This window comes from Mesoplodon mirus (assembly GCF_964341445.2).
Source record: "Mesoplodon mirus genome assembly, chromosome: 5".
Taxonomy (NCBI): Eukaryota; Metazoa; Chordata; class Mammalia; order Artiodactyla; family Ziphiidae; genus Mesoplodon; species Mesoplodon mirus.
The window spans coordinates 41,360,171-41,372,122 of record NC_138980.1 but is presented as its reverse complement, the minus strand read 5'-3'; the positions used below and the strand labels follow the sequence as shown (position 1 = coordinate 41,372,122).

General features: G+C 61.3%; 2 protein-coding genes across 3 annotated transcripts in view; one reads left to right on the top strand and one right to left on the bottom strand.

Annotated features, from left to right (window-relative positions):
- Positions 1–524: 524 nt before the first annotated feature.
- DCAF15 (DDB1 and CUL4 associated factor 15) lies at positions 525–8,525 on the top strand. The gene is made up of 13 exons (XM_082623031.1): positions 525–671; positions 2,256–2,353; positions 2,443–2,578; positions 3,217–3,323; positions 3,403–3,542; positions 3,628–3,798; positions 6,038–6,472; positions 6,578–6,669; positions 6,772–6,900; positions 6,993–7,078; positions 7,312–7,416; positions 7,494–7,609; positions 7,997–8,525. The coding sequence occupies exons 1-13, from the start codon at positions 540–542 to the stop codon at positions 8,050–8,052; spliced, it is 1,803 nt and encodes a 600-aa protein (XP_082479157.1). The 5' UTR covers positions 525–539; the 3' UTR covers positions 8,053–8,525.
- Positions 8,526–8,633: 108 nt separating this feature from the next.
- Positions 8,634–11,952, bottom strand: part of RFX1 (regulatory factor X1) — a 32,169-nt gene continuing 28,850 nt past the window's right edge. For both annotated transcript variants that reach the window (XM_082622139.1, XM_082622138.1), the window contains exons 17-21: positions 11,211–11,360; positions 10,908–11,116; positions 10,323–10,476; positions 10,194–10,239; positions 8,634–10,044 (exon numbers count right to left, since the gene is read on the bottom strand). In XM_082622139.1, coding sequence (XP_082478265.1) covers positions 9,875–10,044; positions 10,194–10,239; positions 10,323–10,476; positions 10,908–11,116; positions 11,211–11,360 — 729 coding nt within the window. In that variant the 3' untranslated portion in view covers positions 8,634–9,874. The remainder of the gene's footprint in view (positions 10,045–10,193; positions 10,240–10,322; positions 10,477–10,907; positions 11,117–11,210; positions 11,361–11,952) is intronic.

The window sequence follows — 11,952 nt, the reverse complement described above, 5'->3', positions numbered from 1 at the left end:
CCATCTGAAAGATGTTTTAATCGAATTTCTTCCTTTTATTTTGCAAATCCCTTCCTTCCGCCCGGCCCGGTGGCCCCGGGATGCTCGCCAGGCCTCCGCGCACCCGGACGGGGCGCGGAGATCCCTGGGCTGGGAATTCTGGCCCTTCTGGACGACAGGCTCCCGTCGCCCCGCCCACAGGCCTGGACCACCTGGGTCTCCATGGAAACCCACCAGCCACAAGGGGGCGTGACGCCGTGGAGACTGATGGGCGCCTCTGCCTATTGAGTCAAAGTCATCTCGGCGAGGGGCGCAAATGGGGCCTCTGACGGGGGCGTCCTTGCGGGAAGGCGGGAATACGGCGACAGGCCGCGGGGACTGTACCGTCTCTACCAATCAAGGGCCGAGGTGGCTGTGATGGACAGGCGTAGCGGGCAAAGGACCTGAGTGCGGGCTTTCACCCAACCCGCGGGCGGCAGTGCCGAGAAAGGGCCAATGAAGAGGCGGCGGGGGTGGGGCGAAGAGGCCGGTTGCTCCGGAAGTGGAGGGAGGGGGTGAAAATGGCGCCCAGCTCGAAATCGGAGCGGAACAGCGGGGCCGGGAGCGGCGGCGGCGGCCCCGGGGGCGCCGGGGGGAAGCGGGCAACGGGGCGGCGGCGGGAGCACGTCCTCAAGCAACTGGAGCGGGTCAAGGTGAGGCCTGGAGTCTGGGAGGAGCGCGTCGAAGGGTGGGGAGGAGGGACGAGGGAGGCGGAGGGAGGGAGGGCGTTCGCGGGGTGAGGGGTTGGGGGCGGAGCCCCGGGGGAGGGGGGCTCTGAGGAAGGGGTTGGGCGGGGCCCCGGGGAGACGGCTTGGATTGGGGGTGCTGCTGCGGGAGCTTGGATGGAGGGGGTTGGGGGCGGGGTCCCGGGGATGGGGCTTGGATGGAGGGGCTGGGGGCGGGGCCCCGTGAAGGGGGCTTGGATGGAGGGGGCCTTAGAGGCCGCTGGGGGAGTAAGGAGGAAGGGGGCGATCCAGGGTCAGACTCATTTTTCAAAACCCTGCTCCCACGGCCCTTCCGTTATGGAGCCTTACCGCCCCCTTGGCAGAGCCCTTGCTACCGGCTTTGGGATTCCTCCGCCTGGGGTTCCTCTCTCTGTCCAGCTCTGACCACAGGGGAGCTGAGAGTTCCTGTAACTGCATCTGCCTCCCGCATTGAATGAGAGGGAGCTCCCTGGAGAAGGCCTGATCTTCAGCTACCTGAGCAGGGCTCTGTCTCGCCATGAGACTGTAAACTCTCAGTGTGCTGGGATCTTTCCCCCATCAGTTTGGGAGCTCTGGGAGGGCGGACAGTCTGCTGTCAGGTCAGCAGCAACTGGGGCAGGTCTGTGTCTCCATGGATCGGGAGTAGTGTGCCTTGTCCATTAGGCTGGGAACTCTGTGAACGCAGGGCTGTGGCTTCTCTTTTGACTGGAGTTCCTTGGGCAGGGACAGTCTCCACCCTCAGCTTGACGGCTCCCTGGGTTGGGCTGTGGCTCCGCCCTTAGCTTGGAAGCTCCCTGGACAGGGATTGTGTCTCCCCGGCAGCCTGGGCCTCGCTGACAGGGCTGTTCCACCCTGGGATCTCCTTGAGGGCTGGGCTGTATCTCCCCCATTAGACTGGATAGCAGGGTCCAAGGTGCTCTGATCCCCCAGTGCCCAACTTGTGCCTGCCTGGCCCCCCAAATCCGTACTTTGTGAAGTTTTTGGGATGAGGGAGTCTGTTGGAAGGGAGAATCGGGCAGGAGTTGGAAGGTCACTGGTCAGGTTTATCCTTCTGTCTGCCTCAGCTGGCCCCCGAGGGGCCTCTGTGCCCCGTGTATAGGCTAGTGGGTCGGGAACAGGTGAGTGTAGTTGGTCAAGCCCACATCCCAGGCTTCTTAGCGGTTCTCGATGCCCACAGCTCACTGTGCAGTGAGGCAGCCTTCAAGAAGGCAGCTCCATGGCCCAGTGTGGGCCAGGGGTGACTGGGGGAGGTGATGCCAGTCCTAGTCCTCAAAGGTTGGGGGCTTAGGCAAGAGGAACCCTGAGGCTATGGAGGTGGGAGGATGGCTCGGGTCCCTGGTGGAGAGTCAGTCTCATGCCGTTTGCACCTTCCAGAGCTTGGACCTCCCTGGACCATTATGGTTGGCAGGGAGTAGGCCTGCATGGCTGGGCTGGACCCCAAAGGTGCTGCTCGGCCTTGGGTGAGGGGACTGGGGGGCTGCAGGCTGTTTCCGCCACGTGGTGCCTCAAGAGCCCTGGCTGCCCCTTCCTCAGATCAGTGGGCAGCTCTCTCCTCGCCTTTTCCGGAAGCTGCCACCCAGGGTCTGCGTCTCTCTCAAGAACATTGTGGATGAAGACTTTCTCTATGCAGGGTGAGGCTGGGGCCAGGCAGGGGGCTGGCTGGGTGGGGCGTCAGGCTGGCCCTGACCTGGTTACTCTGCCCCTCCCCCCATCCACACAGACACATCTTCCTGGGCTTTTCCAAGTGCGGCCGTTATGTTCTCTCCTACACCAGCAGCAGCGGGGACGACGACTTCTCTTTCTACATCTACCACCTGTACTGGTGGGAGTTCAACGTCCACAGCAAGCTCAAGCTGGTAGGGCCAAGCCTGACGCTGGGCTGTCCCTTGCAACAGCATGACTCCCACCGGTCACGGCACCCCTCTGAGCCTCAGGTTTCATGTCCGCAAAATGAAAACAGTGTACTCATGGGGCCATTGTTGAGACTCCAAGTGTTAGGTCGAAGTGTAGGAAATTGCCATTTTTAGAGTTGAAAATGGGTAAACGGCAGCAATTTCATATGGTTTGATGGCTCAAGCCAGGAGGGACCCATTAGCTTTGTTAGGAACGAGCAGGCTGCCACACCCAATTTAGCCCTGACCTCGACTCCTCAAATGCCCCACCCCAGGAGGTGAGTGCCATTAACCCCAGTTTACACATGAGCTCAGAGAGGTGAACAGGTTTCAGGGTGGGTTGGGCTTGGAACCGATGTGTCTGGCTGAGCCCGCTCTGCTGGGGCAGGGCTCTCCTTGGCCGTGTCCTATCCTGGGCCCGGCCTCCCTGTGTCCCCCACTTGTGAGGGGAAACGCTTGTGAGTCTCCTCAGCCTGTCCTCAGGAAGGCAGAGGGGTGCTGGTGGGGGCTGTTTGGGGCTCCCTGGCCTGGTACTGCTGGCTGGTGCAGCCTCGGGTGGGCCCTGGGCCCGCTCGGACCCCCGACCCGAACATGCCTCTCAGGTCCGGCAGGTACGGCTCTTCCAGGATGAGGAGATCTACAGTGACCTGTACCTGACCGTGTGCGAGTGGCCCAGTGACGCCTCCAAGGTCATTGTCTTCGGCTTCAAGTGAGACTTAGGGATAGGGTGGTCGGGGGTGGGTAGGGCGGGCGCGTGGGCCAGGCTCTGAGGCTGTGCTGGCCCCCAGCACTCGCTCAGCCAACGGCATGCTCATGAACATGATGATGATGAGCGATGAGAACCACCGGGACATCTACATCAGCACCGTGGCCGTGCCGCCGCCAGGACGCTGTGCCGCCTGCCGGGACGCCAGCCGCGCCCACCCAGGTGAGGGGCCGGGGCCTGGGGCGCAGGCTGCCTGCTTCCCCGCCCTGGGGCCACAGCTGAGCCTGCATGGCCTGTGTCGCTGCAGGTGACCCGAGCGCGCAGTGCCTGCGGCATGGCTTCATGCTGCACACCAAGTACCAGGTGGTCTACCCCTTCCCCACTTTCCAGCCCGCCTTCCAGCTCAAGAAGGACCAGGTGGTGCTGCTCAACACCAGCTACTCCCTGGTGGCCTGCGCCGTCTCGGTCCACTCGGCAGGTAGGCCCCCATGTCTGAGGACAGGCCCTTCGCACGTGCGCTGTCAGCCTCGGGGCCCTGTGACCTAATGACTTGGCCAAGCGGCCCTGCGAGCTCGGTGCTGTCACTACCCCGCATCACAGATGAGGAGACCAGGGCCCTGGGGAGGTAAAGTCCCTCATCCATGGTCACACAGCCAGGAAGTGGGAATGTGGGATCCAAACCCAGCCACTCCCCACCCCAGCGCTGTCCGCTAGAACTTTCCACAGGGCTGGGATGTTCCAGATCTGCTGTATCTGTTATAGCTGCCACCAGTAGCCACTTGACCGTGGCTCATGTGACCAAGGAACTGAGTTGTTAAATTTAATTTTAGTCATGTTAAGTTCAAGCAGTCACATGCGATCTGTGGCTACCATGCTGGACAGTGCAGTGCGGTCTTCTCTGCAAAAAGAGAAATGTTGACTAAAAATTTCAGGGAGTGGTTAGCGGACAAACGGCCTTCTTACATCTTTGATGGTCGCGGAAATGCCAGTGAAAATCAGGTGATGTCCCCCAGCAGAGTGGCAGATGTTAAAAAGCTGGATAGTGCCACTGGCTGGTGGCAGCGTGGGGCCCTAGGGGCTCTCCCGCTCTCCCAGGGCGTTATGGCAACAGAGGTGCCTGTGGCCCAGCAGCGCTACACCCAGACATGTCTGAAGGTTTGGTGGCGGGAGCCAGGGGCTGCCTGGTGTCCATCGCTGGGCTTTGGGGAGGTAGGACAGGGTGGGCACTTCCCTTAGGTCAGCAGGGAGAGCCCCAACGTGCACATCTGTGGAGAGTGTACCTTAAAGACATGTTCAAGTGCAGAAGAAACACAAGAAGATCTATCACCTGATACTGATACCACTTATATTTAAATTTAAAACGTGTTCCAATTTTGCCAGAATGCAAATAAAGATGCCCACTGGGAATTCCCTGGTAGTCCAGTGGTTAGGACTCTGTGGTTTCACTTAGGGCCTGGGTTCAGTCCCCGGTCGGGGAGCTAAGATCCTGCAAGCTGCGCGGTGCAGCCAAAAAAAAAAAAAAAAAAGATGCCCACTAACTGCATTTAAAATGGTTGTCCCTGGGGGTGTGGGAGGGTAATGGACATGAAAAGAGGATTCTATGTATATAACTAAGCCCACAGACCAGCAAGGGGCAGGGTGCTTTGTCCTCAGGCCTGTCCAGGGGCCTCCCACCCCTGCCCTGGCCACCTGTGCCGGCATGGGCAAGGCCCTGCTTCTCGCCAAGCCGTGAGCCCCCAAGAAGCCAGGCCTGGATGGGGCTGCCACCCCCTGCCCCGTTAGGAAGGACCACATGGGACAGGATTCAGCCTGTGTGCACACAGCCCAGGTGAGGGGCATTGTCATCAGTGTTTAACACTCATCTCACCCTAGGAGGGTATTCACACAGAGGGGGAGTTTTGACTTGAACATTTTCCACTCATTCCCCCTCCCCTCCGGAAGAAGTGCCACCACTCTGGCAGACAGGAGTTCGTTGGCAGACTTGTATTATCTCTCAGTGTGACCTTGGACAAGCTTCTCTGAGCCTCAGTCCCGAGTCTGAACTGGGAGGACAGTTCCCCTCTCCAAGGGTTGCTTGAGGGGGGCCCAAATGAAGCAGGGCAGGCAGAGCCCAGGGCCTGGCCATGGTGCTGCTCAGTGAATGCGTTGGGTTCTCCACACTGACATTCCCCAGAGGGGGATCTGCCTCCCAGTCAGATGGAGTCATAGAGGCCTGGGATTCGGGCAGTCTGTGCCTGTGCTAGTCTGGCTCGCGTTGGGAAGGACAGAGGGCTGTGTAGTAAACTGTCAAACTTAAGTGGCTTTTATCTGGTATGATGATGACATGTCAGCTTACCAAGGGCAGGGATTTTTGTCTGTCTTGTTCACTCCTCAGTCCTCAGTATGTGGCATAGAGCAGATGCTCAAGAGTAAGGTTTGAATGAACATGATTTTGTGTGTGTGTGTGTGTGTGTGTGGTGTGTGTGTGTGTGTGAGTGAAGGTTTGAATGAACATGATTGTGTGTGTGTGTGTGTGTGTGTGTGTGTGAGAAAGTCCTTTTTCCCTTTTGGGTGTTTCAGACTGATCTCAGAATATGTACATCTTCTAGAGGGGTCTCCTCATGGTGGGTTTCTAAGAACCCCCCAGCATAATGAGGGAGGTCGGAAGAGCATTCTGGACTTGAACTCATCTATTGACCTCTTTCCCACATCCATCACTTTTTATCTTTATGTTCCAGGTGATAGCAGCTTCTGCCAAATCCTGTACGACCACACCACCTACCCCCCGGCCCCTCCCAGCCCCCCTGGGCCCCAGAGCCCAGAGATGCCCCCTGTCCTCCCCACCCTCTGCCCCGAAGCGGCCCCAGCCCGGCCTTCTGGGGCCCCCGAGCACTCGCCTGCCATCGCCAAAGCCAAGGAGTTTGTGGCTGACATCTTCCGCAGGGCCAAAGAGGCCAAGGGTGGGACCTCGGAGGAAGTCCGGCCACCCCCCTGCCCGGGGCCCTCGAGCAGCCGCTGCCGCCTGCCCTCTGAGCCCCTAGCCCCAGGTGGGGAGGCGGTGCCCCGGGACAGCCCCCTTGCAGCAGAGGTGCCCGCCTCCGAGCCTGGATACGTCAACTACACCAAGCTGTATTATGTGTTGGGGTCCGGTGAGGGGACGGAGCCAGAGGATGGTGAGCGGGGAGCCCACCTGGTGGGGTCCCAGGCGTGGGAGGCTGGCCTGGAGGGGCCTCTAGGCTTCCTACCGCCACCCCTACCCCCACATCCTGCCCCCTCAGAGTTGGAGGATGACAAGATCTCCCTGCCCTTCGTGGTGACTGATCTCCGTGGCCGCAACCTACGGCCCATGCGGGAGCAGGCTGCCGTCCAGGTTGGTGCTGGCAGCGGGCAGGCCAAGGGGCAGCTCCCGGGGGACCTGCTGGGATGGCAGTTGGCGCAATCCTCCCCCTACCCCTCTGCCCACTGTCCACAGGGTCAGTACCTGACAGTGGAGCAGCTCACACTGGACTTCGAGTATGTCATCAACGAGGTCATCCGCCATGATGCCACTTGGGGTCACCAGTTCTGTTCCTTCAGCGACTATGATATTGTCATCCTGGAGGTGGGCCCAGGTGTCGGGCAGGGCAGGCCCAGGGCCTCCCAGCTCTGGGCAGCACTCTCAGTATGTGTCACCATCCACACCCCGCCCCCCAGGTCTGCCCAGAAACCAACCAGGTCCTCATTAACATTGGCCTGCTGCTCCTGGCATTCCCATCCCCCACCGAGGAGGGCCAGCTCCGGTGAGTGGGCAGGGACCCCACCCTCACCCTTGCCCAGCGGCGTCCTGCACTCAAGACCTCTCAGTGGGGGGAAGGGGGGATGTGAGAAGACTCCCCCTGCCCACCAAAACTTGGATTGGCCACTCCATTACTACTCCAAAGATAAAGGCCCCTCTGGGTAGCCTGGGTTCAAGCTCAGGGACCCTGTGGTCCGACTCCCTTTCTCCTCTGCTCACCATCCCTCCCCGCTGTAGACCAAAGACCTATCACACCAGCCTCAAGGTGGCATGGGACCTCAACACAGGCATCTTTGTGACAGTCAGCGTGGGCGACCTCACTGAGGTCAAAGGGCAGACCAGGTAAGGCAGGGCCCGGGGCCAGGGCTGGGGGTGGGCTGGGCCAGGGTGAGGAGAACTGCTCACCCCCTCTCCCTCAGCGGCAGCGTCTGGAGTTCATACCGCAAGAGCTGCGTGGACATGGTCATGAAGTGGCTGGTGCCTGAGAGCAGCGGCCGCTATGTCAACAGGATGACCAACGAGGCGCTGCACAAAGGTGGGCCCCGTGACCTGACGACAGTCCAGGACCGAGGTCCTCATCCTGGGGCCAGGCCAGGCCCAGAGCATGCACTAATTCCTAAGTGTTGCTGAATGGAGGAGCACATTGGCTGAGCTAGTGGACACCGTGGCACTGGGTGAGGGGAGGGCAGCCCAGGCCAGGGCCAGGGGGCCAGCTCAGGTGTGGCACCTGGGGGCCCCCAGCCAGTCATTCAGTCATTCAGCAGACATTTTATTGAAAGGCTGCAGGCAGGAGGCAGAGATAACTTTGCAGGGTGCCTGCCTTCCAGAACCTTTTGGGCCCATATCAAGTCAGGGAAAGAGGCCTCTCCTACAGCCTGGGCAGGCCAAGGTTCCAAGGCTTTGTCCCCACCCTTCCCTGCAGGGTGCTCACTGAAGGTTCTGGCAGACAGTGAGCGATACACGTGGATTGTGCTGTGAGGGCCCGGCCGCCCTGGACACTGACTCCAACTACCTCCGCGGCCTGGGAGCTGGCCGCCTTCCCGGCAGCCTCTGCCGACCGACCGATGACCGGCACTAGTGTTAGGCTGCGGGAAGGGGGCTGGGCGGGGCAGCCCCTGGTGGCCTGAGAGTCTGGACGCTTCTTATTTATGCCTATTTAAGTTGGAAAGGGGCAGAGGGAGGGAGCCCCCTGCCCCACCAGCCTTGAGCGCCCACCTTCACCCTAAGCTGGGCATGGGCCCTCGTTCCTCACGAGTTTGCCCCTTTTCTCGGCTACAGGTGTGGACGTTGCCCCCCTACCCCCACCCCAGGGAGGCCAGATGGATCCCATACCCCTGCCCTGTTCACCCCCAGCCTCTCCCCCGACCCGAGGTGGTGAACCTCTTGGCCATCACACCTCCCCTTCCCGTCCCTGTTGTTCCTCTTCACATAATAAATGTTTTATTTCTGAACCTCACTGAGTTCCCTTTACTGCCTGCCACTCAGGTGCTCGGGGCCCAGCTGGAGCCCCCAGCCCCAAGGTTCCCACCAAGGCCCGGCAAGTCAGCAGTAGCCAAATATCACAGCGGAATTTATTGTGTTTTAAGAAAGACTACAAAAAGGTAGAAAACAGCTCGGCACACTAGACTACCACACGCGTGGACACTTTCACCACCAGGAGAAGGGAGGCCCCGAGGGGTAGGGACGGGGAGTCGGCAAGCCACCCCAAAAGCTGTAGCACACGGAGCACACAAAATAGTGATTTTTATACAATAGATCAGGTTTGTTTTTCCTTTTTTTCGCTTTTTGCCATAAACATCTATCTCACAGGTTGAAAACACTGAGAAAACCGGAACAGATAAGGCCATGATGGTTGGAAAAAAACCCAAGAAGTTACCGACTCCGCTCAGGCGGCGCTCACAAATCGCACAATAGTCATGTGGAGGGCGGGGATCGCACGCATGGAGGAGAAGCACTGTCTCCAGGGAGAGTAGGAGCATAGAGATTCCATTACAAACCAGCGGCGAGGAGGGCCCAGGACTCGGGGTCCAGGATCTGAGCGAGTGGAGCACCCAGTCCTGGCTGGGGCAGGCATGGGCACTTCCGGGCCCGCTGCCTGCAGCAGGTCCCTCTGGGCTTGGCGCCCGGTCCAGCCTGCTGCTCTTTGGAAGCTGGAGGTGGTGCCCCTTCTGCCCTCCCCCTACCCAGGCCGGGCAGTGCCCCTCTAGGGCTGTGGGGCAAGGGAGGGCCCAGCTCTGGAGAAGATGCGACACCCACAGCTTTAATTGCACTTATACCAAGGAGTGGGAAGCGGTGGGGCTGCTGGGGGAGGGATCCCGGGGCTGCTGCTGACAGTGGCGGGTCCCCAGGTGATGCCCACCTGCGCCCACCCGGGGCTCAGGGCTGGGCCTAGGACAGGCCGTGCAAAGCCAGCGAGCTGAATAAGTTAACAGTTCCGCAAGGGAGGGGGCCTGCCTGCCTGCCCCCTGGGGGGGGGGGGCTGGGGGAGGGAGATGCGGCCTTCGGGGCCAAGGGGCCAAGCTGGCTGCCCCAGGGGGCACCTGGGCACGTCGGCGGGTTCCTTAAGGCACGTCTTTTGTGTCAGAGTTTGCAGCTGCGGCTCCGCCCGGCCCTGTGATTGTGCCCGCCCCATCCGGGGCAGGGACCCCTTTACCTTCCCTGTCTCGAAGGCCCCCTCCCGGCCCCGGCCGAGGCTGGAGCGGTGACAGCGAAGCCACAGAAGCTGTGAGGGACCCTGGCGAGGAGGGGCAGCAGGGTAGGGCGGGCGGGGCGGCGGGGTGGGGGGGGTGAGGCCACGGGCTTAGCTGGAGGGCAGCGCCTGCACGAAGAGGCCGCGTGCGTCTGTCCGCGCCAGCTTGGCTGGTGGCTCCAGAGCCTCGGGGCCCAGCGCGGGCGACTCGCCACCGGCTGTGAGCGAGATGTCCTGCGGCAGCTCGTCCTCGCTTTCCTCCTCCTCTTCCTCCTCCTCGTCTGGGGTACACGGACCAAGCCTGGCTCAGCGCGGGGCGGCGCCGCCACCAGGCCGCCACATGGCGCCCCAACCGCCGCCTCCTCCACCCCAGCCTCGCTGTACGCCGCCCCCTGGACTCTGGCCCTCGGTAGGGGCACGCTTTACCTACCTTTGTCCGGGTCCAGGGGGTTCAGCGTGGTGGCCAGGTTGGCGAACTGGAAGGAGGAGAGAGGAGAAGGAATGAGGGTCCTGCCTAGGGGCGCCCCGCCCGTGCCCTCAGCGAACCCGCCGTGCGCACCTCGCCCATGACGGCAATGGGGGTCTCGCCCTTGGCCTGGGCCACGCGATGCTCGATCAGGTAGTACATGTACTCATCGTAGAGCAGCCGTATGAGATGGAAGGAGCCGAAGCTGGCGGCGCTGCGCAGAGTCAGGTCCCGGATCACCATGGAGCTGGGGGAGGCGACAGAGAGGAAATCCTCAGGCCGAGACCCGCCCCGCGCCCCTCTTCCCTGCCGTAAGGACCCCAGACCCAAGCAAGCCCAGCTACCACCGCCCGGCCCCGCACAGGCTTCCCGGTCAGAGAGGAAAGGCGTCCCTCAGAGACGGAGGAGGGCCCGAGCCCCGGCCACCGCCAGCAGGACCCTCGACTTCCTAAAAGGCACCCGAGTCCCCCAGGGGGTGGGGCTTTCTCTGGTCCAGCCGAGAGGGTGGGGCTGGGGCCCTCATCCAGCCCCACCCTCCTCGAAGAGGCGGGGCCTTCACTGGTCCCATTTTGGCCTGATCCCAAAGCAAAGGAGCCTTCTCTGGGTCCCGCCCTGGGGGGAGGAAAGTCCTCCCGCCCAGCCTCTTCCCCGCCCGCATCCCGCCCAGCCAGCGCGCACCTGTAGAAGGACCACTTGAGGAGGAAGAGCTTAGCGGCCTTGGGAAAGCCGGCGCTGCCCTGGTAGGGCTTAAGCACTTGGCTCACGACGCCGTCCAGCCAGGCTGCCCACTGCTCCAGTGAGTTCTGCTGCTGCAGAGTCACTTTGAAGTCCTGCTCCAGCCGCTGCACCACGCGGTCCTCGCAGCGGCATACCCACGAGGCCTGCTCCTGGGACACAGCGGGCGGGTGCCCGGGGCTCAACCGCCGCCCCGGGCCCGGACCGCCGGGCCCTCCCGCGCTCGCCTGCCCCGGCCACGCTCACCTGCACGTTGGCGAAGTCCACGCGGTTGAGATCGCTCAGCATCTGGTTGATCTGCGCGGTGTTCTGCAGCACAGCGCGCGCCGCCTGCGCCAGGTGGTTGAGCGACGTGTAGCGCCGCAGGGTCTGCGCGAAGGCGCCCGCCGCTGCCACCTGTGGGGCCCAGGGCTTGTGGCTTCCGCGGAACCCACCCTGCACAGCCCCCTGCCCCACCCAATGCGACCTCTCTGAGCCTGTTTCTTTCTCCTAAAAGGGAGGCATGTACCTTGTTGCTTTCGTTGGGAGATCAAAGGGTCGGGGTTTTCAAACTTTGGGCGACCACCCACCCAAAGAATGCCTCCAAAAAAAATCAATGTATTGTATCTGAACAGCATTATTATTTTTCATCAAAGGACACAGGTAAATCTCGGAGGGCATTGCCCAGAAAGGGCACTGCTTCCATAACCTGTGGTTTCATTTTGTTTGTATTATTCTTCCCTTGAATGTCAGCTCCGGGAGGGCCGGAGTTTTGTGCATCTTGGTCATTGCTGTGCTCCCAGCACTGAGAACCATGCCGAGCACACAGCAGGTGCTCAATAAATGTGTGTGGAATAAATGAATGAATACATAAGTCTTGCCCGTTCTGAAGGGCTCCCCCGGGATCCAGCTTCTACTCTCTCCACAGGCCCCCAACCCCAGCCCTGTGTCCATCATACCCAGGGGTCATTCTTCAGACATCCCTTTCTGTTTAGCTGTCTTGTTGGCA